Source organism: Myotis daubentonii, chromosome 18 (assembly GCF_963259705.1).
Source record: "Myotis daubentonii chromosome 18, mMyoDau2.1, whole genome shotgun sequence".
Lineage (NCBI taxonomy): Eukaryota > Metazoa > Chordata > Mammalia > Chiroptera > Vespertilionidae > Myotis > Myotis daubentonii.
This window is the reverse complement of record NC_081857.1, coordinates 20,938,174-20,965,371: the sequence shown is the minus strand read 5'-3', so window position 1 is coordinate 20,965,371 and position 27,198 is coordinate 20,938,174. Positions and strand designations below refer to the sequence as shown.

The 27,198-nt window shown below is 44.4% G+C and overlaps 1 protein-coding gene and 1 pseudogene across 1 annotated transcript in view; one reads left to right on the top strand and one right to left on the bottom strand.

Moving 5' to 3' along the window:
* The window catches only part of STX6 (syntaxin 6), a 29,638-nt gene extending 9,223 nt beyond the window's left edge, over positions 1 to 20,415 (bottom strand). The window contains exons 1-7 of the mRNA XM_059673898.1: positions 20,134 to 20,415; positions 10,643 to 10,812; positions 8,614 to 8,708; positions 5,987 to 6,049; positions 2,913 to 3,038; positions 1,570 to 1,676; positions 334 to 428 (exon numbers count right to left, since the gene is read on the bottom strand). Coding sequence (XP_059529881.1) covers positions 334 to 428; positions 1,570 to 1,676; positions 2,913 to 3,038; positions 5,987 to 6,049; positions 8,614 to 8,708; positions 10,643 to 10,812; positions 20,134 to 20,168 — 691 coding nt within the window. The 5' untranslated portion in view covers positions 20,169 to 20,415. The remainder of the gene's footprint in view (positions 1 to 333; positions 429 to 1,569; positions 1,677 to 2,912; positions 3,039 to 5,986; positions 6,050 to 8,613; positions 8,709 to 10,642; positions 10,813 to 20,133) is intronic.
* A 3,702-nt stretch (positions 20,416 to 24,117) lies between these two features.
* On the top strand, positions 24,118 to 26,105 carry LOC132221320 (putative tRNA (cytidine(32)/guanosine(34)-2'-O)-methyltransferase; annotated as a pseudogene).
* The last annotated feature ends 1,093 nt before the right edge of the window (positions 26,106 to 27,198 follow it).

Below are 27,198 nucleotides of genomic sequence, written 5' to 3'. Positions count from 1 at the left end.
TCGGGGTGGAGTTAAATACAAACTATTTAAATTAGATCTGCCAGGGCATCTTGTTCTGAAGTGGGAGGGTTTTCCTTTCAACGAAGCCAGTCCAGGAGAAACAGTAACTGGCTCCTTAATTACTATTTTAAATAAGTTCCCCATTTTGGCAAGGAAATAGGAAAAAAAGAAAAGAAAAAAGGATTTTGTAATTGGCAAGCAAGTGGCTCCACCAGGAGAAAGGCCACCAACCACCAACCAGCTGTGGGAAAATGTGCCACAGGAAAGGGATCTGAATGGGCACGCCGTGCGAGAACCCCCGAGACTGTTCCTACAATTAAGCACCATACATACCACTGGTCATGTGCGATACTTTTGCCAGTTTCTTCATCACATTGTCCAGCCGAGAGTGAGTGCTCTCCAACTCGTGGGAGAAATCATCCAGCATACTAGAGAGAGAAGCAGGTGTGAGGAAGGCAGCGGGTAAGCACACAGCCTGGGCGATGCATGGGCCGTGGGATTCGGTCAGGGCCTAGGCCTTCGTTTTAGCAAACATCAGCCAGCAACACTGGGATTCAAGCCCCCAATCTATTATCTGGGACAGATATGTTTCTTAATTCAGAATTTTTGGAATTTAAACAGGGCCTCAGCAGGGCCTGGGGCAGTCCCCATAATCACACACGTGAATATTTCTGCAGAGAACTCTGGGCTTGGGCTAAGCCAGGGCTCTCAAGGCACCATGCACTTCCCCCTCACAGCAGGTCCCCCTCCTCTGTCACCAGTGCGTGGCTTGCATTCATTTACATAATAGCTAGTCTACCCAGTAAATGGGAGGCTCTCTGATGGCAGAGACACTGACTGTTCTGTTCGCTCCTCTACGATACCCAGGGCCTCCCTGAACAAGGGCCGGTTTGAATTTATAATAAATGAATGTATAACACTGAACACAAAATTGAGATAGAAGACTTTCTGATATATTCTAGTAGATTATCTTTTTTCTTCAGAAAAATATTATAAAATGGTAAAGGTATTATGTAGTAGCATTTAAGAATGCTGATTTTGATGTCATCCTTCAGAGTTAAAAAAGATTGTGCTGAAGGAAAAAACAACTCCAGCTATATTTCCTGGTGTATTTTTACTTTTGATGTTTGAAGGGGAATATTTTGTATTAATTGGAGTTAAATTTTTAAGCTTTTCTCATGAAGTTGAAATGTAAGATGTAGTGGGAGAGTCGTGGGATGATAACAGTAGCTCATGTCCGATCCTCTGCAGGACACAAATCTCCAGAGATTATATGTCTGTTTCCCAGTCCCAACCACACTTCAAGTACCTGCTCAGAGGAATTTGTGTTTTTGCAGGTGTTGAAAAATAATAATAATCATCATCATAACTTTGCCCAAACCCTGCTGAACATTTTAACTGACAATCTGCTTCTTTTGGAGGGGCAAGTCTATGAAACAATAAAGACGTAGCTATAAATAAAATAGTCTTGGGTTTTACTAGTCACGTAACTGTCAGGCTTGTTAGGGGTCCTGTAAGATGGCCCGTCCCCTCAATTTCATGGCCCCGAGAGGGGCGTCTCGTGCTCACACTGCCTGTTCCTCCAGCTCCCCTCCGATGCGCTGGGACATGTTCTTCAGCACCCCGATGCTGCCAGAGACCAGCTCCAACTGCTCATCCTGCTGCTCCACGATCAGCTGGTGCCAGAGAAATGGGAAACAAGCAATTAAAAGCCGTCTTACCTGGTTCCAAGCCCAGCACTCCAGCAGCTGCTACCTTCTCTGCCAACTTGGGACAATTCTCATTCAGAAGCAAAGCCCAGAAATCAAAGGACCAGACCGGCGCCTCTAAGAACACACTGCTCCAAAGGCTGGATTGTCAAGCTTCTGATATCTCCTGCTGATCCGACTTGTGAACAGTCAGCGGGGCTTAAAGCCACCAAGAGAGATTGATTCTTGTTGGCTGGAGTCCAGCAAGGGACCAGACAATGGCCAAGAGCACCTGTGCAGTGACCACGGAGACACGGGGATGCTGGGCAGAGGAAGCCAGTGCCGGGGTCAGAGTCTCAATCCACAGCCGACTTAAACACAGAGCGTCTGGCAAAGCTCTGGACGTGGGAAAACCACACACACAGAGTCCTTTCCGCCCTCCTCAAGGACACACAGAGGCGGCCTGTGACAGTAAGTTACCTCAAGGATAATTGCTGGATGATAGATGTTTCATTTACTGTGTGGTAGCTTCCTCCTTTTTATTTTTATTTTTTTAAATTTGCTTGGTTAATAGCAATTTAAGCAGACAGCTGGTTAAGCAAACATGCTAATGTCAAAAGAACATATAGCCTATATAATATATATATAACACAATATTTAAGAACCAAGAGCTTCAATGGGTAGATAATCTTCAAATCCTCAGGTATATTATTCTTAGTTTCCTTTTAGTCCAACTACACGTCAAAAGCAACAACACAGAGATAATCAACCTCCCTTTCCTTCTACCCTTCACCTCCACTCAAGCAACCATTTTCATCTATAATGGAACCAGTAATAATTTTTGATGGAAAAAAAAAAGGACTCAATTCTTCTGAAAGTGTGCCTTTGTTGAAATGAACAAGAAACTGAATATATGAGTGGAGGTGGGGGAAGACGGGTTCTTTTGTTTGTTTTTAAACCAGTGGCCTTGTCTGTCAGTTTTGGAGGTCTGGTCTGCTTTTCCTCAGAGACCTAATCAAGCTTGGTTCTCGTGAAAGAGCCGTGCTGTAGAGGAGGCTTCAGAAACCCTTGATATATGCAATCATTGCACAGGCAGACACAGGCAGCCGCAGGGCAAGCCCTGGTCCAACCTGCCTGTCCTAACCACAGAGCCCCCTGGCTGGCCGAGGACCCAGGGCGGGGCCCGCCTCCACATCTCAGTCCTCAGCAGCGGGTTCCCAGTACCTGCTGCTGTGCCTGCTGCTCCTCGATGAAGTGGGAGTTGGCTAATTGGAGCTCCCGGTCCAGGCGCCCGTATTTATCCGGGGTTCCTGTGCTCCACTTCTGGCCACCGCTGTCTCCCAGCAGTGCCTGCGAGAGGGAAGGGGAAACAAGCGGTTACTTTCTGAGCAAGTGCTCCATCACCGACATAAGGCGTTCTCCTGCTCACCATCGACTTCCCCAGGTCCGCCTTCATAGTGGTACAGGTTGTGCCTGCGTGGTCCGATTTAAGGGATGCCAGGAAGGGCACTGGTCTCCACACTCTCCCAGTGGGACTCACCAATGGGATTTGTCCCATTAAAATGCAAATGTCAACTTTAAATCGACAAACGCCCACCTGTACACAGCTTTACAATCTGAGGGCACCCAGCCTCCAGGCCAGCTCTGCCTAGCACCCTCGGAAGTTCCAGAGACCCATGTTCCAGGCCCACGGATTCCAGAGACCTACAGTCCTGTGACCCAAGAGGTTTTTAGTTTTTTTTGTTTGTTTGTTTTTTTAAGGGGGGAGAGAGAGTCCTAGAATGATAAGAAGCTAAGTCATAGTCTCACACACAGAAGGTACAAGAACCATCAATGTCTGTTCAGTTTAACCCATGAATAAATCCAAATGCCCCTCAGTTGTACTAAAAGGCTACAAGCCTCACAGACGGGAACTGGGGGTTGCATCACCAGGCAGGTACGGCCACAATGGGTGCCTGACCCGTGTCAGTATCACCACCAGGGCCCTCAGATGCCAGGGGCAGGTTCCCCAGTAGGAATTCGAGGAAGTTTGTAGCAAGGAAAGGAGAAGTTTGGGACTGTCTTCCATACATGAAGAGGCGGGCAGGGATGTGAACTCAGTCTAGGCTGACCAGGATCCCCGCAAGCCTTTCTGACAAGCTGGTAAAGTAACTGCTCGCCCAGCGCTGCACGTGGACCAGCTTCTGGGGTGACCACGATTCTTTTTCCTTACAGAGTTGCCAGATCTTCTTACCAGCTACTGTTTATCTCTGGGACTGTTAAAAGCCTCACTGATTACTTGGTTCTCTGTCTGAAAAGCCCTCCAATAGCCCCTCAATGCCGACACTGACCTCCCTTGACTTTCAGGGGTGAATGCAGTCAAATGGCCACAGTCAAGGACAAGGCTCGGGGAAGCCTGGGATGCAGAGCATAATTCCAGATGGTTCTGAGGGCAGGGTCAGGATGCCTGAGAGCTCCCAGCAGACCAGCGCCTCAGTCCAATCAAAAGGCTGGACAGTGACTGTCTCAGGTATAAAGCAGACCAAGGATTTTTTCAGATGGCTCTGCCCCAGCCTGGTCTTAGGGCTGTCAGTCAATATTTAAAACATCTGCCGGTCTGATACAGACTCTAAGGCGCTCTGTGGAGGACACTGAGGCCCATATTAATTTCTTCCAGGTCAGAAAAAGGCTCTAGTGCATCATTAGGCTGTGGACAGAGAACTAGGGCTCCCCTAGGGCCTTGTGTGTTCCTGGGCCGAGTAAAGGCTACTTTTTCTAGCTTATCCATGGGCTACGGTTAGGTGGACATAGGACACACTGTTAAGAGTTGTCTATGCTTTATTGTGCAGTAGCTTAGATTTCATCAGTCTGGCCTATAAGAGTCTGTTCTACTGGGAAAGAAGATGGAGAGAGGGACCAGGGCACTGGAAGACCAGCCTCTGTGTGGGTGCCAGAGCAGGAGGTCCTGGCTAGGCAGCAAGCAGCACAGCACCAGGTACTGGCGGGGCAGCAAGGGGGACTCTGCCTGCTTGAGTGCTTAGAGGACCCTGGCCCTGCTATTCCTTCACAATCTGTGACTCCCAGACATTTCACTGTCCCCCAAACAAAATCCCAAGCCATACTTGGAAAGGCACTGCATAAGCACATATTATATGTCCAACTATACTATCTAGAGATTAGGAGTAACGGAGAGTAGGTGTTACCTACTTCGCTGTCACAGGGTAGGGAGACAGGAAGAATAAAAACAACAATAACTTGAAAAATGAAACCCAGGGAAAGGAAACAGAAAAATTAAGTGAGGTGATACTTGGAGAGTCCCCTCCCCTTCGCTGAGCTTTTGTTTTTATTTTTCAAAATTAAGCGGGTCAAGACACACCTCCAGGTATAAAGTAGGGAATTGCTGATTCCTAGTCAGTTAGATATGGTGAGCTGAATTCTTGAGTTAAGAGTCTAATAAATGGACTATTGGTAAATTTATGGAGTCTGAATGAAATCTAAATCAAGTCTATATTTTAGGTGATGTATATATTTTTTAAAAGGACTGTATTTTATCAGTTGGAAAGGAATTTCTATCATACACAAAAGTGTCTAATTTTAAAAAGATACCTAAAATTCAAGAGCTGGTTTCTTGTAACTTTTATTTTAGATGTGTTAATATTGGTGCTTTGGTTTCGGAAATTTATTAGGTTTCATGATTCATTTGTAATAACTAATAAAAACTGGATCTCATCTCAAAGAAAATATATTTAAAATGATGAAAGATTTAAATTTAACACATTAAATTCACACACATTTAAGATTCTTCAAATGTCTTTCATTTTATTCTAAATTTCATAAAATTTCAGTCATTAACTAGTGAATTCTATGAGGTATGCAATGCAATAGCAGCTGGAAGTGAAGGGAAAAAAAAGAAACAAACAAAAAAGAACACCCCACCAACAAAAAACACATGACACAATCCCTCCTCACTCTCAAGGAGCCTGGGGTCCAGCAGAGAAAAAGACAAGTAACTAAGCAATTACAGCCCTTAACAGAACCTGGCACACAGAATGTGCCCAGCAGGTGCAGAATAAATGGCTGTGTGGTAAGGGCACTCTGAACCCCAGAGGAGAGAAGCAGAGGGTGGGAGGGGGGAGGGCAGGGCAGGACAGCTGACCATGCTGCAGGGCAGGCTGATGACTGGCCTTTCACAAAACCTGCCAGCCTCCCTCCAGGCTCAGCAGGCACAGGGCTTCTGCTGGGTCACATGATACACAGATGTCAGCATCTAACTCTGCATTTTCCTTGATTTGATACTCTATACTCAGAGGTTTACTCACCTGTCTGTTTTTTCTTTCAGCTAATGCCTGCACAGATGAAGTTGACATCTGATCTTTCATGTCCTAATGAGGTAAGGAGGAGACCAGAAAACAAATGAATATCCTTAGATAAAACAGAGTCACAGTTAACATTTTGTACACTAGCAAAATACACATAACTTATTAATTTTTTTAAAACAAAAAGATAACATTCTTTGGCTTTTTTTTTTTTGTCTCATGAATAAAGGAAATAAAGAGAACCTCCCTTTAAAAAGAGATAATCTAAATTTAATTAGGAGAAAAGAGAAAAGGAACTTGTATTTCCTGGGAACCTACTATAAGCCAGAAACACTGTTAAATGCTTCTGGACATTATCTCTGAATTCTCACAATGACCCTATGAAGTTGGCATTGTCTCTATTTTACAGCTGAAGAGACTGACATCTAAAAAGGCTTAAGGTGCTTTCTCAAGGTCACATAGTCAGAAAATGGCAACCTTGGGGCTCAGACACAAAGCCTGTGCTCACGGGCTAGCATCATCAGGTATAATGAACACCCATGCGCTTCAGGATAATTACCACTAAACACCTGCAAAAACTCCCAAATAGTGATATGACAAACAGGTCACTTATTTTATTTTTGAGTTGGATTCATGTGAAGTGTAGACTATTTCTAACCAGAGTGAATTTCCAGAGTGGCATTAGAAATAATTTTGTATGGAAAGAAAAATGAATAGACCCATTACTTACAATGAAGAAAAATCACTTTGCTAAAATGAGCCATTTTGCTTATCAACTGTAACCACAATCCAATATACTTTATAATGATTTGAACTGAGTACTAATTACTATAATACAAATTTTTTAAGGCTGCCAAAATAGTTTATAATTTTCTGTTGGCCGGGAGACTATTTTATAGATGCAAATGTTGAGGTTTTAGGCTTTTGGAAACTTCTTCTAAGACCCATGACAAGTGAATGGGAGAGCAGACAGTGCCACAGTTTTCGTAAGTCCCACTGTGGAAAGTCTGAGTGATAACCACGTTGCTTCAACTTTCAAAGTACCCACTGCTTCCTTCTCTTCTACAGGACTTCAGCTAGACTTTATTTAAATTAAAACAAGGATGATGAACAACCCTAAGTATTCAGTCGGATCATATATAGCTGAGGATGGTTTATATCTCAGCTCTAGAAGCTACATTATGTTGCTCGGACTTGATTTACAACACTTCTTTTAAGGACTGCACTTTAAACACCTTTTCTGATATCAGAAAACAAACTTTGGATTCTACTTCAAATTACAATTTGAATAAGAACTAACTTAATTTTCAATATATTAACCTCTGAATTTCAATTTGCAAGATTTACAATACAACCTTTCAGAAAGAACAACTTTAATAAATAAGGTCAAGAAATATATGTTTTACTGCAAGACACCATTTAAATACCAACATTTACAGCGGTGTCCTTCAGAAAATCTACAAAAAATAAAGAAGCAAACTGTATTTATAAGATTAATAAGGGGGAATTATTTACCTTACCAAAACATACATCATCAAACAACAGGGCTTCCTTATCAGAATAGCTTTCTGAACTGGCCAGAAAATAGAATTGTCTAATCCAAATGCTCATTATATAGATGGGACACACCAGAGGTCCAAAGAGGTTACCGCCCCATTAAAATGTTTGTATATAAACAGTTTAGATATATGTATATAAAGAGGCAACTAATGAATAAAATGAGAAGAATATTTCAAGCTCAGTGATAATCTACCATTTGAAATAATTTCAAAAGGAAATCACATGAGATAAAGTTTTTGGCAAACATGTACCAAGGTTCCTGCCTAAGATGACTCTTAAAAAGCCATATGTTAGCACTGATATGATCCCAAGCTTTTTTACTCCAGGAAGCTGCTTTCTAGTACATATGTTCAAGACAGCTGGTTCTCTTACATCTAGTTATGCTAATCAAATGGCTTAGCCATACAGTTTCAAAATACAAACAAATCTTAATGATACAAGATTTGACTTAAATGCTATTTTCTCTTAAGTTTTTCAACAATGGTTTCTTTCCTAAATAATTGGAGACTAAATATTTGTTCACTTGTGTTGGGTTTTGCGCTCTGAGAGATGCCTGCTTGCTCTGGGTAACTCTCGAAAGCCTGTCAGGCAGTGTATATGGAAATGTCGGTGGCAAGAGTTCCCGAAGCTGAAACTCAGATGGTGAGAGGCCGCCATCCAAACCCTGAAGAGTCCCTCTTCACAATGCAGTGATCACCAATCCATCAAGAAACCAAATGGTTTCTACAATAGTAATTCTTCCTTTAGTCCAGATACATAGTACAGTAAGAACCAAAGAGGAAAAAGATTACTGGTTTGGAGGAGTGAGAGGTGTGGACAAGTAGATACCACTGAAGTAACTTCCCAAAGCCAGCAGTCAACTCTCATTTCTGCTCTAAGAAATATGCCTGACAATACTAAAGACAGATTTCTCTCTTTTCAACTAGAGAAAGTCTATGTGGGAAACTGGCATTCAATTCATATGAAGAAGTGGTTTCAGAGTCGACGCATTAGTTTACAATTAAGGGAAAGAGTTCTGAGAAGTTTGGCTATTTCTCGCACAAATAACATGATAAGATCATCTTCCTTACCCTGACAACTTGCCGAGTACTTGTGATGAAGGATTTTCTTATACTCAATTCAGTTGCGTCGAGATTGAATTTTCTAGGATTTGCTTCAACTATGCGTGGGTCAAAAAGTCAAGGGAAAGCCATGTCATTACCACAGCCTCACAAACACATTCCCTTAGACCACAGACTCTGTCACAGGCAAGCAGTCAAGTCTGCCCAAGGCTTCTGGAAAGACAGTCAACTTGGCACTCACTGTTCTCGGACTTGCTCTGCCCACACTGTGGGAGGATCCTGTGCCTCAGGGCGGAGACGCCTGCCAGGGGAAGACCCCCAGGCCTGACTGGGTCCACAATAAAGCCCTCTGGCTGGCCACAGCTGGGATGGGCTCTTCCAGATGTTGACCAGCACTTGTATCTATTCTTTCTTGACCCGAGATCACCTTTCCCATGACAGCTTTTTTTTAAAATAGTTTTTTATTAATTTCAGAGAGAGGAAGGGATAGGGAGAGAAAAATAGAAACATCAATGATGAGAGAATCATCGATCTGCTGCCTCCTACACATTCCCTACTGGGGATCAAGCCCGAAACCAGGGCATGTGCCCTGACTGGGAATCCAACCATGACCTCCTGGTTCGTGGGTTGACGCTCAACCTCTGAGCCACACCAGCCAGGCCTCCCATGACAGCTTCTGCAAGCCATTTCCATTTGCCATTAAACCTTCCCACTTATTTCGAGGTGCTAACCCTTCTTCATCTGGAGACGGAGGCCTCTTCAACAGGCTTCCGCCAATCTCCTCACGCCCGGCCTGGTCCTGCTGCCCACGTCAGACACTGGCATGACTCCCTGGACTTGTCTCTCATGGTGTGCAGGACATATCTGTGCTATTATCTTATTAATGTCTGTCCCCAAGTCCTTCTCTACCCCTTACTGTCATTCCATGAGGGCTGGTACGCTGTTTTGCTTATTAATCCAACCTCAGTAACTTACAAAATGTCCAGTACATGGTACAGTCAATAACTATTTGCTAGTTGGTGACTACTTATTAAAACTTTTGTCCTCTTTCTTTCATACTATCTCCCTCAATCTTTTTATCTTGCCCCCTGTTTCAAGGGAAGACTTATCTTGATCCCACCCTCTCACATATTTTGTCCCACTCATTTTAGAGAACACACTTGTCTTTTCATAATTTAAAAGGTGTCTGGGGTCATTATGATGACTGGAAATGATGCATTTCACGCAATGGCTGCATGTGAACCTGTGCTTACTACGGAGTGTTCCTGACAAGGTCTGGTTTCCTTGATGCCTTATCACACTTAAACAAACAAAACAGAACCCAGAACATATACCTGGTGTGTCTTCAATCTAAAGTTGTTATTAAATGGGATTTTTCCAGTGGAAAAGGCCACATCATTTCAGCTTCTACAGGGCTCTGGTTTGTCGGTCAGATCAGTGGACTTATTTAACATCAATAGCATCACTTAGCATAATAATTCTTTTACTAAATGCTGTTTCGTGAAAAAAGATATTTCTCCAATGGACATTGTCACATCACTTCCTCAACAGGAAAAAGGCAGTCTACAAAAGGAATTTCGTTTGAGCTCCAATTACCAATGTGTAACATCGGTCTGTATGTACCTCTATGTAGTAATGACTGCTAACACTTTTATAGAAGCTCACAGTGTGTCAGGCACCATTCTAAGCTCTCTGCCTGTTAAACTTTCAACAACCCTATGAACTAGGTACTATTATTATCCTAACTTTCTGCTGGAAAGGAAATTAAAGCACAGAGCAGGGTGTTCAAAGTCATACAGTAACTGACAGAGCCAGGACTTAACATGCAGACTGACTCCAAGGTCCAAACCATGACCACTGCGCTATGCTGCTCTGTTGCAGGATCGCCATGCACTAGAGAAGATCTTGGCATATAAATAAAAACAAGATCAATCAATTATAAAAGGAAATGCCCAATGTACGTGCATAAGACATCTGGGTAAAAACGTGTTCATCAGTCTGTTTGCCCCAAATGGCACAGACAGCATGGAAAGGATATTGATGGTTTCATCCAGGTCCTCTAGGTCCCACTCTATGCTCCGGAGGTTGTTTCTCAGCTCGTTGGTGGTCCAGTCGATTTCCTCCCTTGTGGCCGTGGAAGGGTCCTGGAGGAGCTCTGTCCATCTCTGAAACAACCCCTGGGCAGTGTTGACAGCTTTCTGTACCTCTCTGTAATCAGGTAGAAAGTGGAAGTGTCACAGACAACATGTCCCATAAACAAGTTCCTGCATGACTTACGTGAACATTATGGTCACACACCATCCTCAGCAGCAACCACTATTCCCCAAAGTGTCTTAAAGTCTTTATAGAAGGTTCTTCAAGGGCAAATATCAAAGTTCAAAACTCTAAAGTAACAGTCTAAGTACTATATTCTCAGCTCAGGTCCAGAATAAAATAGACATTATTTAAGCAGCTCTAATATCAAGTTTGATTGAGAAGGACAAAGAGTTAATTATGCTTCGAACACACTAAGGTTAACACAGTATTAGAAGCAATACTACAAATTAACTGAAGAGCCATTAACATTTATTTTCTTGGGGATGGAGGTGAGGGGGAGGTAAAAAGGGCTACTCTTACTCGGTTAATCTTTTAGAGGTAAAGGATTTTTAATGGGGACATTTAAAAACCCCAAACCTCATTAGAAGATTCCCAACAGTATTAGTTCCTGGACTTAGCAATGCTGTCAAGCAGATTCGTGTGTTTCTGGATCAGAGAGAGACTAGGTCAGCCGTGGGCAAACTACAGCCCGCGGGCCGGATCCGGCCGTTTGAAATGAATAAAACTAAAAAAAAAAAAAAGACCGTAACCTTTTATGTAATGATGTTTACTTTGAATTTATATTAGTTCACACGAACACTCCATCCATGCTTTTGTTCCGGCCCTCCGGTCCAGTTTAAGAACCCATTGTGGCCCTCGAGTCAAAAAGTTTGCCCACCCCTGAACTAGGTCATAAGTGCTGTGACCGAGTATTCTTTTACCTTAGATAATGTCACAAGGTTTCAAAAACTTTTCCCCCACCATTGGGTCAAAATCCACTAGATAAATGTTATAATCTAACACTACCACATATAAAAGCCAAAAAAGGTGTCATTTTATAATCGTACTAGAGGCCTGATGCACGAAATTCGTGCAAGGGGCTCAGCCCTCACAGCACGGCTTCGTCTGGACGGTCGTTCCGCTGTTTGGCCCTCTGGTCTAATTAGCATATTACACTTTTATTATTATAGATGGTCTCTTGTGTACAAAGATAATGACTTGACTGCTCCCAAACTAAGAGATCGGTTCTGATTTTTCTATCATTTCTTAACCAATTCTTCTGTGTTCAATCAGGGTGTTTGTTGTCTGTAGCTTTAAATCCATATTTGCATGCATCCGATTCCCGCTGACATTTCAAGTGCCAGAAGAGAGAACACTAACAAAAATGAAGAAAAGTGTCTGACAATATTTTGTCTGTGGAATACTGATGAGCAAAAAGGATAAGTGTTCAGTAGAGAATCATACAGCTGCTGGGCCCAAGCTGAATACATCACTGAGCTCCACAGCCCGCAAAGCATCTACCAAGGTATGTTCATACCCAGTTTACGTGCTGGGCAAGTGCTCTTGTAGTTCCTCTCCCATCGGCCTTTGCTTTCAGTCCTAATGAGAAATTCCATTTGAGACAAGCAGGGGAAGGCCTAAGGAAGTGAGATGTAAATCCACTATCTTTGCTCTTTACCGAGGTTTCCCATACCACGAGGCACTGGGTTTATTTGTAAGTGTGGGACATCATCTACGATAATGGGAAGACAGAGCGGGATCTAGACCAATATCTCATTTTAAAGGATGTAAAATTGACCAATTCTGTACAGTAAATACAAATTCCTTTTTGAGAACTAAGAACCTCAAACCCAAGAAGCCCCAGGCGAGGGCATACCACATTCTCCACCACCGGCACCCAACTACCAGGCAGGATCAGAATTACTTAAGCAGCAACCATGTGTGTTGTTTTTGGTCTGAGGACTCCTTTGTACTCTTCAAAATGACTGAAGACTCCAAAGAACTTAAGTTGCTATAGAAATTCAAACAGACATTTTAAAAAAAATGTATCAACTAGTTAAAAATCACAATGAACTTACTACATGTTAACACACTTTTGTAAAAACTGACTTCTAAAAAAATAATGAGAAGAATGGCACTGTTTAATATTTTTATTTTTTCAAATTTCTTTAATGTCTGGTTTCACACAAAAAAAATGGGATTCTCATGTCTGTTTTTACATTCAGTCTCTTGGCATACATTTTGGTTGAGTAGATGATAAAATCCAGCCACATGTAGATATATAGTTGGGAAAGCGAGTATTTTAATAGTTTTTGCAGGTAATTGTGGACCAAAACACGGCAAATGGCAGTTTCTTAAACGTTGCAATGTGGAGCCTGGAACTGTATCAAAGACTTTTTGAAGTATCATACATTACAATCTATGGCTCTATCTTGTATGTGGAATGAATCTTATACCCAGGTGTGATTTTATAACATCATGTAATGGTCATTTGGAAAGTATTACTTTCCTGGGTATCACAGATCTTTCAAATGCTGACTCATTTTATTACACAGTATTCAAATCATGTAATATCACCACCAATCTCATCAGAAAAAAACTTAAGCATTGGGAATTTGTAAGATAATAATAGTTGATAAAAACTTTCCAAAATTCTTTTTAAAAGGGAGGTCAGCTCTAATTGTATCATCTGCAAAAGTATTTTCAGGTGTTTTCCATGAAGTGACAGGTTTGCCCCATTCATTTTAAAGAAAATGTCTCGAGTATTTTTTAGGTAATTTTGAGATCTGAGAACATATGCAAGTCTCAACAACCAGTTTGTCAGTCATTCTTTCAATAAAAATGGGATTCTGTGTGGGGGGAAGTGCTTTTCCTGGAGACAGCCAGCCTATTTCACAAGATGCAAGAGTGCTTCGTGCACGTGCTTATGTTGTCCATAGAATATGGAAACGGGCACCAAGACAGGGAGAAAACTTTTACACGTCGAACTAATGACATACCTTTTTAATATACATTTTAAAAACTCAAAATTTAACAGAAAAAACCTTAATTTAAAAAGGGGCAAAAAAAGTTGAACAGTCCCTTCACCACAGAAGACAGAGATGACAAGATGCTCAATTTAGTCATCAGGAAAAGCAAATTAAATCCACCAGGAGATGCCACTACATACCTAGAATGGCTTTAAGAAGAAAACAACACTGATCGTGCCGAGTGCTGACAAGGTGGCAGAGAACCTGGAACTCTCATGTGCTCGTGGTGGGAATGCAAAATGGTACAGGCCCTTTGGAAAACAGTTTGGTTGTTTCTTAAAATTAAGTGTACACTTACCACATGACCCACAATCCCACCCCGGGTGGGTCAACAGTAATTTTGCAATTACTCTTGTGGGTTAAAAGAAAAGTTGTCTTGACTTAGTTACCTACAGTTTTGACCTCAACCTGCTGCTGCTTCCACGGCTCCCCTGGGATGGGGCTACCGCCACCACTGCCTGCAGGTCCGAGTCGTGAGTGACTTAACTCGTTCTCATGTTCAGTCACTAGACAAAACAGCCTTCATATTGATTTTCTTGCAACTCTCACTTCCTTTGGTTTTGCGTGCTCTTCTAGTTTCTACCAATTTTCTCTCTGCTCTTTCTCCACCTGGCCCCAGTGTTTCCCCCTCAGCAGTCTTTCTACAGCTTCTAGGTTCTCGTCAACATTCACAGTTTCAAAAGACCCCTTTAGGACTCCCCAACTGCGTTTCCGACCCCAGCCACTCACCCAGGATCAACTCCTATATTTTAGCTGCATAAAACCAAACAAACCATGTCCTCCCTACACACACACAAAGGCAAGTATTCAAACAAAAAGGTAAAACGGGGGTTAAAAATCTGCTTCCTTCTCTAACTTCCTGTTTGAGTAAATAGTGCCACTGTTTTCCAAGATTCAAAACTTGTCTAGACAAGTGTCCTCTCTGACTCTTCCTCTCACTTCTCACCTTGCACAACCTCTACTTAAGCCCAATCACTGGAGTTGAGATCTGGAAGGAACTTTCAAGGTAACTAGTCTGCACTCATTGAGCAAATAAGAGAACTGGGGCTCAGCCATCTTGGCTGCCTGCCCCGAGTCCTTCTGACTCTGAGTACGAGGCACCTTTCACTACGAAGACCTAGTCAATTCCATCTTTGTTAAGCCTCCAGACAAGTGGATTTTCTTTCTGGACTCAGAACACCTGGGTTTGAGCCCTGAAAAGCTGTTTGACCACAGGCAAGTGAACAGTAACGGAGTGAAAACCGCCTCCTGGTTAAGAATTGATGATAGGAAACATATTAAATGTAAACTCCTCAGCTGGGTATTCCATGCCTCCCCTTCCCCTAAGCTGACCGACTTTAATATCCAACCTGATTTTTCATTAACACAAATTTGGTTTCAGTTGGGAGGCCATCTTCGCATCCTCCCTTTTCTCATTCCTGGCTCTGGACTTTTGTGCGCGTTTCCCTAGCCGGGGAGAGTCCCTACACCTCTGCAAATGAAAAACAGACGTTTCCTTTAAGCCCAGATTGAGACCCTACTTGCGTCACTAAAGTGTCCTTGACCAACATTCCCACTCAGGGTCTTTCCTTTTTTCAATCTCCACAGCATCTCAGCTCCATTCCAAAACTGTACACAATGCACATTGTCTTCCCCTACACTCTTCCCATTCTGCACAGTGTTCTCCAAACTAGACTACAATCTCAGGAGCCAAATATAGTATTAGGCATTCAATACATTTATAACCAGTGTTTGTAACGTTTTTACAATGAAACATCTGATTCTGAGTTTTTAAAAGTAGGAAATCAGATATGACTTACATCCAATTGTACTGGACTAAAGCTCCTCTGCCAACAAGAATTCTTTTTTTTCCACAGAGACTATACCGATAAACAGAGTTTTCTCAGCATTGTGAACAGGATGCACAATGCTTGTCTTCAAGGAGCTCATACTCTAAAAGGTTCTATCTATAATAATAAAAGCGTAATATGCTAATTAGACCAGACAGCCGGACGACCTATTCGGCCGGGGCTGCGAGGGCCAAGCCCCCTGCACAAATTTCGTGCATCAGGCCTCTAGTATATAGATAAGATATGGTGAGAGGATAATACAACATAACCCCTACTATCTTGCTTTTCTGCTTACTTATGCCATTATTTCAACACTGATCCACAGCTGAGAACCTGGAAATAAAAGTATGGTGGGAGAGGACATGGACATGAACTAGGGTAGAGGAACCAAACCAAAACCAGAGCGTTAGAGAAGATTCCAGAGATATCCTTGTGATGGCACCAATAGGACATGATGACCAAGTGGACATAGGACTGAAGGAGAGTGTGGAGTCAGGAGTGACGAGGGATGAGAAGAGGATGGTCCAGCCAGGCGTTTATAGGCAGGAGGAAGGAGAAGAGAAAGAAAAGATACCCGCCCAGCACCTTGGATATGCGTGGGGGATGTGCAGTAATTAGTAGAAAAGAGAAAAGCTCTCAGGAGAGAGTTGTACCAGAGTAACCCGGATGTGGGAGGTGCACAGACACACAGGAAGTACCTGAGAACACACGGAGGATCAACCAGTAAGGCTACCCTGATGGATGGGGAGAGGACACAGGCAGCCAAAGGTGATAGGCAGAGCCAGGAGGTTCAGGCATGGGGTGTGAATTACACCACTGACCACGTGTGTAAACCACGGTGAATTGTCGGCACCCCACCCCATCCCTCACACGGCTTCCAGCTGTGGGCTTTTCTCCTCTGTACTCCTGACTTCAACAGTGTAAAAAATGAGCCTCAAACACCCAGTCATCATGGCATATATAAGACAGCTTTTTTTCTCTCTTTTTTTCTTTTTTAGCGAAAGTAAAGGTATATTACAGAAAAGCTCCCTACTACAGGGAGGGGACCTAAGCGGGTTGTCTTGTAAGGCAGCTTTCTAACTGGCCTCCTTTTTCATCTTTCCTCACACTGATTTATCCAACACTATTACCAAATCAACCTTCCTGAAACCCTGATTTCATGCAATTTCTCAGCTATAAAAATCTCTGGTGGCCTCAAGATAAGACTCTCCTTGACCCTATCCTACCTTGTACTTCCTGTTAAGAGTTAACAGTATGAGTTAGGCAGTTCACATCTGAATCCTGGGTCTACCACTTATTAGCTGTGTAACCCTGGGCAAGTGACTTAACTCCTCTGTGCCCCCTCAGCTCCTCATCTCTAAAACATGGCCAATACCCACATCAGAGAACTGTTCTCATGAAGTGAAAATCCTTATAAAGTGCTTACTTAGCACACAATGCCTGGCATAGGAGTGGCATCCTTTAAATGTTAGCCATTATTATTATTACTCCCCAAATAAACTTCCTACTCCACCTGGGATGTTTGCCTTGATGATTTCTAAACAAACAATGCTCATCTCAGGGCCTTTGCTGCTGGCGTTCCCACCCATGAACCACCACCACCACCACCAAAGGGTATTCATTCAACATTTATGCTAACATATCCAAGGTGCTGAGCTGGAAATACAGGAAAAGTAAACAGTCCCAACCCTCAGAGCTCATAATCTAATAATGCAAGACAGAGGAAGAGGTGCAATAAGGTATTACAGGTGCCAAGGGAAGCAAGCACTTCCTGGAGACAGTGGAGATGCTGACACCAGATGCTGGAAGCTGTGTGGGTGAATCAGCCAGAGGAGGCACATGTGGAGTAGGAGCATCTAGTACTGGGGTCATGGTCACAGTACTGGGCCAGGCATGGGGGCAGGGAGAGTGAGAGGAGGGGAGATAAGACTGTGTCATGAAGGTCATGAAGTGCTTGGGCTTTATTCTGCAGGCAACAGGCAGCCGCTAAGTGATACTAAGTCGGAAGCCCTGCTTGGGTTCTGTGCTGCCCAATACGGAAGCCACATGACGACTGAATGCTTAAAATGCCCTAGTGTGACTGAGGAACTAAAATTTTAATTTAAATTAATTTAAATTGAGAAACTAATATGTAATTCGGTTGCTGGAAAAATGTTAAGTATGCTCGGAATCGTTTGGGTATGTGACTCTACTTTCTCAACGCTAAGTTTAATAAACCCTAAGCGCAGATAAGTATTTCTCATGAAAAAAAAAACAACTTAGCATTTAAATTAAGATGTGCTGTAAGTGTAAAATACACACTAGACTTTGAAAACTTAGTTCAAAAAAAGTTAACGATCTCATTAATAATCTTTACTGATCAATCACATGTTGAAATATTTTCAACCTATTCGGCTGATGGTGACATTAAAACTAATTTCGCCTGCTTATGTTTGCTTTTTAATGTGGCTCCTAGGAAATGTGAAATGGCATCTGTGGCTCCCATTGTATTTTGGATAGAACTGATCCGATACAGCCGGGGGTGCATGGAAGAGGAAAGAGAGTGGCAGCAGGAAGAACAATGAGAGACTCCTCGGTAAGAGTGCAGATGAGACAGGCCTGACTTACCTCAATTCTGCCCACCTTCAAAACCTAATGCAAGACTTAATACTGCCTCCAAAAGCTTTTCCAGTCATAACCATCCCTCATGAGTCACCTTTCTCCAAACTCCTGGGGCATTTATCATCTGTAGTATTCACTTCAGCACTTCAGCACTTGCCACCTGTCATTTCTACTTAAGTTTTACGGTCAGTTGTTTCTCAGATTAGACTATCAGCTCCTGGGGTAAGGGCCACAATCTAGGCGTCTTTAATTTTTCCACATTGTGTGATGCATTTTCAGTACTTTTAGTAAGCAGAAGTACATGGCTTCTCAAATACTGTCACATATAGAGTCTGGAGGCACCTATGTGGCTAACTTTACCTATGCACAGCAGAAGATATTGAAAATCTCATTTCCTTCAGGCACATTACAGACAATAAAATGTCAAAATCAACCAAAACTCCCATGTCAATGTTCCAATAAAGCAGTGATATCTAATCAGTGAGCAAACATCAGGAGACTGTATTGGATACTCTCAGGAAATAAAAAATGTCAAGATGGCAGAGCAATTTAACATTTTCACAAATCCCATTTAAAATCAAACAAAAAATTTCTGATTCTCTCTGATCCCCAGTGCCAGAGATACCTTTGCAACCTAAGCATTTAAGAACTTTTATACAGGGGGAAAACACACAGCTTTAACATCTAAAAATTAATCCCTAAATCAATCCTTTTAATAAATAACACATTTTCCAGATAGTGACATATTATTAAAAAACAAATCTACAACTTAACATTTTCCCATCCAAATTAGAGTAAGGTGAAGAAAACCCTTTTTAGGGAATTTGTCAATAACTATATATTTTATTGTATCTTGGTTAATGAAGTATTTCACTTCAAGTACCATTTACATTTTTCTAAGACCCCTTAAAAAAAATTAACACCCAGGCACCAGCTCAACTTGCTCCACTACATAAACAGGAAGCCAGTAGCAACTAGTTGAAAGCAAAGGGACACTGGATGGTTATTAGTACTAACCTTCTGGGAACTTGACAGTTGTCAGATTTGTTTGTTTTGACATTTAAAACATAAAGCTGACAGGTTGTAACAACCTCAGAATCCATCTTTCTTGCATTTATTTAATGGCTACAAAGCTGATACAGAAATAAAATGCAATTAAAGTTTCTATCTCCATACAATCCAGCAGCAATCAAAGATGGAGTCAGGACAGCTCAAAGGGAAAAACAAGTGAGCAAACCTGTCCAACCGTCGGGGTGAAAGCGGGGAGTTGGAAAGAAAGCACTCGTTTCCTTTAGCACTGTGGGAAAATCCCGGTGCTAACAGAAAGCCTAGGAAAGTTTAGTTTGGCCGATTTCATTTTGTTTTCCTTCCAACATCATCACCGAGCATGAACGACTGCTTTCCTCCCGGCCCATTCCTCAGTGAAACTCCCCCACTGAATTAAGCTGCCTTCCGGAGCCCTGCCCCCGCCTCCCAGCCTGCAAACGTGCCGGGACGCCTCCGGGCTGGTCGTGGTCCCACCAGTCTGCGGGCCGGCGCTCCGATCTCAATGGACAATGGGAGCTCACCCCCGTCCAAGCCAACTACAAAGCTCAGGAGGGCCATTTCCCTTTTCCTGCCCAGATGCTGTTTTCCCTCCTTCGAAGCAGAGACCCGTGCTCCACTAGAGCCCCAGTTTGGGCTGGGACCCGTGCCTCCCCACCCCCCCCGCGCCACCTGCAGAGCTGCTGAACAACTCGACCCCCACAGAAGTTACACAGCAGCGCACAGGCCAAAGGGGACCCCCTCCCCAGGGGCTGGGACTCCTCAGTCCAGGTAGATCCAGGAGGGGGTGTCTCTGGACGCTTGGTCACGGCCCTGAAGGCTAAGCCGTCCCCACTGTCCCTTCCCCAGCCTCAACTTGTCTCCCCTCCCCCTCCAGCAAGGAGAGCAGGGAGGAGCGGGCAGACAGCATCTCCACCTCCTCCTCCAGTGGAGCCCTCGGCCACACTCACCCTTTCACCACAAAGAAGGGGTCCTCCATGGACATGGCGTCCCGGCCCCCGGCCGCCTCCCGCCTGCTCAGCACACAGGGCGCCCGCGCCCTCCGATCCTCCCTCACCCCCTCCCGCAGCCGCCGGCGCGTGGGGCCGGGGTGACCCAGAGCCGCGGGCGCGCGCAGGCCAGGGTGCCCCGGACGGCCGCTGGTCCAGCACTCGATGGGACCGCAGATCGAATCCCAGACCTGGTGCCGGCCCCCGCGGCCGCCTCCTCCCCCGGCTCTCCCAGGCGGGTCCGGCCTGCCTGACTCCGCCCCCGAGACGCACGGCCCGGACCAACCACCAACGCCGCCTGCTGCACCACTTCCGCACCCGCGCTCACGTGATCAGCGGATACCCCGCCCCTTAATGGGCGGGGCCTGGGCTCGTGTCGCTGGGCCTGGAGGCCGGGCTCTGGCGGCGACGGAGGAGGGCGGGTCTTCTCTCGACCCACCTCTCAGGATTCAGGGGGGAGGGGCCGCTTCGTCTCTTAAGACAGGTAGGTTTTCAGGTGACGGGACGGTACCTGATGTGCACAGTCCTGTCACCTTTCCTCTATGCACTTTTCATACTTGATTTGATAACGTGATTTCTAAATCCATCTCGTCCTCGACTTACCGTAAAGCGTGCCCATATAGATGCTCTGACTACGACAACGTTGCAGAACTCCTTTAGGTCTTACTCTGTGTCCGGACACGCACCAACAGCTATTGATGCATTATCTCGGTATTAGTTAGGGGAGGAGTGTATTATTATTTATTATTCCCATTTTGTAGATGAGAGAAGTCAAAGAGCTATCAAGATTTCCTGTGGTCACACAGCCTGGACAGAACAGACTCGCCGATTCTGTGCACTTACCACCGGACCCGAGTGTGTTCTCTCTTGCTGAGCATTCTGCAAGTCACCGGGAAGGTAATTTTTTCATGCAGTGGTATGATGCGTCCCAGGAGGGAGCACCTTTGAGGGACAAAGCGGGGGCCAGGTATGGCAGCTTCCTCTCAGCTATGGTTCAAGAAAGCATTTTGGTCAGAACAGTTAGCCAACTCATGGGTTAGCTATGCGCTGCGGGTTGTGAACTTTAATCACCGATGATCTTTGAGCCTCTACTGTGTGTCAGGCCAGACTGAGCTGTCTCAGTTGCTCTCACAATGAGGTAATTACTGTTATTATCCCCATTTTACCATTAAGAAATCTGAGACTGTTGGAGATTAAGTGACTTGACCAAGGTCAGCAGTCTTTTTGGAAATGAAAGAGTCCCTGGAGCCAGACAAACCCTGTTTGAACCTGGCTTCTCTTATTCAGTTTCTCATCTAACAGAGGTGAGCTCATGAGCTGTTGTGAAGTGTTAATAAAATGCATGTAAACCCCAAGGTTCCAATGGAGTGAGGTAGTGAAGCCAGGGAACCAGTCAGGAAGCTGCTGTGGACATCTGGCCTGAAGGGATGAGGACCAGACTGAGATGAATCTGACACATGTTTCCAAGGAAAAACAAAGCAAAACTCCTGGAAATGAATGATGAGAGATTGGATGGGGTCAGGGAGGAGAGAGTTGGAAGTCACAGACTAAAGGCTTCTCTGAGACTGGAGGAGCAATGGTCACATGTGGAGAAAAGAAGCTATTGGGAGAGAACTGTTTATTTGGTTGTGGACATATTGTAATGGGGCGGTGAAAAGGGATCATCTTTCATTCATTCAACAAACACATGTAGTAAGTTGAGGGGCAGATGAGAACAGTGATTTAGAGCCAGATTGCCTGAGTTCCCATACCAATTCTGCTGCTTCCTATTGTGTATTGGGCCAATTGATTAATCTCTCACTGTCCTCAACTGTGTAATGGACACCATAAGAACATTTTCCTCATAGAACGTCATGCGGATTAAGTTAATTGATGTGTGCAAAGTGCTTAGAACAGTGCCTGACACGTGTTGTGCTCTTACTATGTGCTAGGCACTGAGAACACAGAGAAGAACAGGCTTGGTCTTTGTCTTCAAGGAACTCTCAGACCAGCAGGAGAGACAGGTAGTTACATACAATGAGAGAAGGGCACAGGTTGCCATAGAAACACAGAGGCCATACAAGTTGATTATGTGTGTGTGTGTGGGAAGGGGGTGGGGGGTGGTGTTCCTAAACAGTGACTAGAGGCAGCCAGGAGACAGCATGGCAGCCTGTGGGGGACCCACGGCAGAGGGCCTTGCAGAGTGGAAGGGATGGATGGTGGCAGGAGGAGCTAGGGCTAGAGATGGACAGGGTGAGGTTATCAGGGCCCTTGATTGTGATGTTAAGAACTGTGGATACTCTCCCGTAGATCATGGCCATCAAGGGAATTAATAGGGTCAGACTGGCATTTGAGACAGATACTGTGGTGGCTGGGAAGTCAGCTGGGAGGTCTTGGTCCAGAGGGGGGATGAGTGTGTCCTGAGATAGGCTCATGGCAAATAGGATGGGGAGTAGGAATACATTTGAGAAATAGTTTAGAGGCAACATCAGTGGACTTGGTGACTGACTGGTTCAGGGTGTTCTGGGGTTGGTGAAAGCAGGAGGAGGAAGGCTTGCAGGGTTCTGGAGTTGGAAGTGGGTAGTTGTTAGTTCCAATCACCAGCAAAGAGAACACAGGAGGAGGATTAGATGTAAGGTGGATAGAAATTAGCATGCTGGTTTTCTCCACTAACCAGGAAACTCTTGGAGGGAGGGAGAGACTATGTTAATGTTATTATCACCTTAAAGCCTAGAATAGCCTCTTATTATCTATTCTATGAATTTATTAACTAAATCACAAGTAAGAGGCCAGAGACATAGAGGATAGAAGACAGAGCCTTGGAGAATTCCCATAATTAGGGGTTTGGAAAAGGTACCAACAATGAAGAGAATGGGGGGTTGGGATATAATATGTATGTGTGGAGTATGGAGTGTCTCTTTCTTTAATATGTCACCCTTCTTCACCTTCTCTCAAACCAGACAAGATCTTGGCTTCCACTGCCATGGGGAAAGGAAAACTATGATTAAAATGCAAGCATCTTTTCATGTGCTTATAAACCATTTCTATGTCTTCTGTGGAGAAATGTCTACTCAAGTTTTTTGCACATTTTTCATTGGGTTGCTTGTTTGTTATTGAATTCCCCCTAAATCCTTTCAGAAACAGCACCAAGCAAGGGAGACCGTGTTGCATAGGTGTTAGGTGTTACACTCTTCATCATTATCCCGATCTTTTAAAAACCCTGATGTACAGATGCATGCCCTGGCACACTGCAGGCAACATTTACTCCTGTTGGCTTTCACTGGTCCCGCCACAGCTGTCTGCATGCCTCAGCCCCATCTGCAGGAAATGGCCACACCCATAGCCACACACGGGGTGCGTTGCCTTCCTTCTCCTAGGTTGTGACCAACACCTGCACTCTCTACATTCTAGTTTAAAGTAAACACGGAGGAATTCTACTCAACTTACATATCCAACACTAGCAAGCCATTAAGAATTTAATACCCATTTGATGGTCATGGGAAATGTGATTTAAAAGTGTATAATGACATGTATGAAAGATAGCAAAATTGTATATATATGATTTCAACTCTGTTCATTTTTATAAAGAAAAAATCTTTTAATACATAGAAGAAATGTATACATAGTAAAAAGGAAATGCATTTAAAGTCTGGCACTATGAAATCTTTACTTCGATCATCAGGAACACAAAAAAACATTTAAAAATGTTTCCAGTGGTTCTCAACCTTCCTAATGCCACGACCCTTTAATACAGTCCCAATTTCATTGTTACAATTTGAACATAATTAAAGCATAGTGATTAATCACAAAAACAGTATGTAATTATATATGTGTTTTCCGAAGGTCTTAGGCGACCCCCAAAGGGGTCGCGACCCACAGGTTGAGAACCGCTGGAAGCGTTCAGCCGCTTTGGTCGTGCCCTTTGCATGTTGGGAAAGTTCTCCGTTCAGCACGTCACCCACGCAAGGTGACGCAAGGTGACGCAAAGTGACAGGACATGCGCAGTAAGTTCGGTTTGTCCGCGCCTCCCGCAGTTTCCGCCTCACCCTGACAGCCTTGCCTACCTGCAGCGGCCCGCAGGCCTGCGCCATAGGCATTCGGATCAACTAAGAACAGAAACTGAAGCCCTGCGATTTCTCACAGGTTTGACTGGGGCTGCGGGTGGACCGGACTCCTCTGTCCCACTCCTCCCGTGGGCCCAGGCCTATACGGTTGAGGCACCACTGCGCTGTCCCGCCAGCGAGGAAAGGAGAGAAGTTCACCCTCGTCGCTGCAGCTAGTAGTCTTCAGACCCAAAGTCCCTGGGCAAACAGTGTGCGAGATGGGACGGACGTCGAAGGACAAGCGGGATGTGTACTACCGCCTGGCCAAGGAGAATGGCTGGCGCGCCCGCAGTGCCTTCAAGCTGCTACAGCTCAATGAGGAATTCCGACTCTTTGAAGGTGTGACACGGGCAGTCGACCTGTGTGCAGCCCCGGGCAGCTGGAGCCAGGTGCTGAGCCAGAAGATCGGGAGTCCACAGGGGTCCGGCCACGTGGTGGCTGTGGACCTTCAAGCTATGGCTCCGCTCCCAGGTGTGTTACAGATCCAGGGGGACATCACCCAGCTGTCCACTGCCGAGGTCATCATCCGGCACTTTAAGGGCTGCCCGGCGGACCTGGTGGTGTGCGACGGGGCTCCCGATGTAACCGGCCTCCATGAGGTTGATGAGTATCTGCAGGCCCAGCTTCTCCTCGCCGCTCTGAACATCGCTGCACACGTCCTGAAGCCCGGGGGCTGCTTTGTAGCCAAGATCTTCCGAGGCCGGGATGTGACGCTGATCTACAGCCAGCTGCATGTCTTCTTCTCCAGCGTGCTCTGTGCCAAGCCCAGGAGCAGCCGGAAGGCCAGCAGCGAGGCCTTCGCTGTCTGTCAGGGTTATGACCCCCCTGAGGGCTTCCTGCCAGACCTGACCAAACCCCTGCTGGACCCCTCTTACAATCGAGGCCTCAACCAATCAGATGGTCCCACCCGCAGCATTGTGCCATTTGTGACCTGTGGGGACCTGAGCTCCTATGATTCGGACCTGAGTTACCCACTGGACCTGGAGGACTGCTCAGAGCCCAAGTACATGCCCATCTCGCCCCTGTGCCCGCTGGCCTGCACATTGAAGAAGAAGGGGCAGCTGGCCAGGGAGATCCATCCCCAGGACTGCGCCATCAACACAGTGGACACATTGTCCCAACCCCTGGCTGCCCCACAGCCACACCCTGATGGTCTCTGAGGTGGAAGTCAGTAAAATGAATTGTTCACCTTAACACATCTGTGACAACTCAGCAGCTGTTTGTATCAGGAGAACCAGAACTTGCATCAGTGAACTTGCTTTTCAAACAAGTTCTCATCAGTGGGTCCTGAACACAAGCTTCGAGCGAGAACTTGCAATGACCGCCATAAACACAGCCAGGAAAGAAACATCATGGAATGTTCATTTGAACTGCGGAAGGGTTTTTGACTGAGATTTTCCTAGGGGTATCCATGAATTTGATGGAGGAAAATAATACATCTTTATTTTCACTAATATAACTGAAATTTAGCCTTATTCCCAAATATGAATTCTAGCAGTAAATCAGTTCATTTTTAAGGCAGGATTGTTATGGGCATCATGAAATACTGTTCATGTTTGTCACTAATTTGGAATTATGGGATATCTGTTAATTTGATCTACTAATAAAAAAGGCCATTATTACTAAAAAAATATATATTTTTTAAAGAGAAGTGAGAAAGCCAAGTAACACATGCAAAAGAACATCAAAATTTAGCAGTTTTAAATATTTTTGAGAGTAAGGCAAATTAGGAATGTATGTATGAATGGATTTTGGCAAGTATTAAAAGTTAAAATTCATTATTCGAATTCAGTGAACTTCTTGATGAAACAGTGAATTTGAACCGTTGTAGAGAGCAGATAGGCTCTTTACCATCTCTATGAACTTGTCAGTGCATGGGGAAGGGAAACCACAATCTCTCTTGGTAAACTAGTGAATAACAGCAGAGTACTAATGATTGCTAATATTTCTTTACTATGGAGCAGACATTGTGCTAGGTGATATACACGCATAATTTTCAGAAGCAGCTCCAGAATTTCTACATAGGGCAGTTTCAGAATGTAGCTTAAAAATTTGGACAGCAGGGCTAGGAGGCTTGAACTGAGGATACATGGCAGACCTACTCTCTTAAATTAGCAGTTTATTTGGGATGGCTAAAGAGGGCTGATGATGATTATCCTATATAATAAAGAGCTAATATGCTAATTAGACCAGAATGACCAGTCTCGATGACCTTCTGGACAAAGCCAGGGCTGTGAGGGCCGAATTTCATGCATCAGGCCTCTAGTGTGTGTATAACTCTAAAGACCCAATGTCTCCTAATGATGCTATAACAGATTACCATGGATTTAGTGGCCTAAACAACACAAATTTATTCTCTTGCAGTTCTGGAGGTCAGAAGTCTGAAACTGGATCTCCTGGGCTAAAATCAAAGTGTTGGCAGGCTTCCATTCTTCCTGGAAGCTCCATGGGAGAATCTGTTCCCTCTCCCACCAGTTCTAGAGGCTGTCTGCTTTCCTTGGCCATGTCTCCCTTCCAGCATTGGCATTACTTCAACCTTGCTTCTACTGACACGTCTCGGACTCTGACCCTTTTGCCTCCCTCTTCCAAGGACCTTGTGATTACATTGGGCCTATCAGCTAATTAGGATAATCTGCTCATCTCAAGATTACTAATTCAACCATATAGACTAAATCCCTTTTGTCACATAAAGTAACTGTCACAGGTTCTGGAGATTAGGATGTGCATATCTTTAAGATGTGTGTGGGGGGGAGGGGGAGGTGGGGGAGGGATCGGTATTTACCTACCACAGAAGGAAATCAATTTGTATAGTTCTAATACCTACCAGGTACATCATAAACATAACTTCATTTAATACTTCAACAACTTCATGAAATATATGCCAGGATTTGCTTTTTCAGTTGAAGAAACTGAGCCTCAGCTCAATTTGGGGTTATCTTGAAGG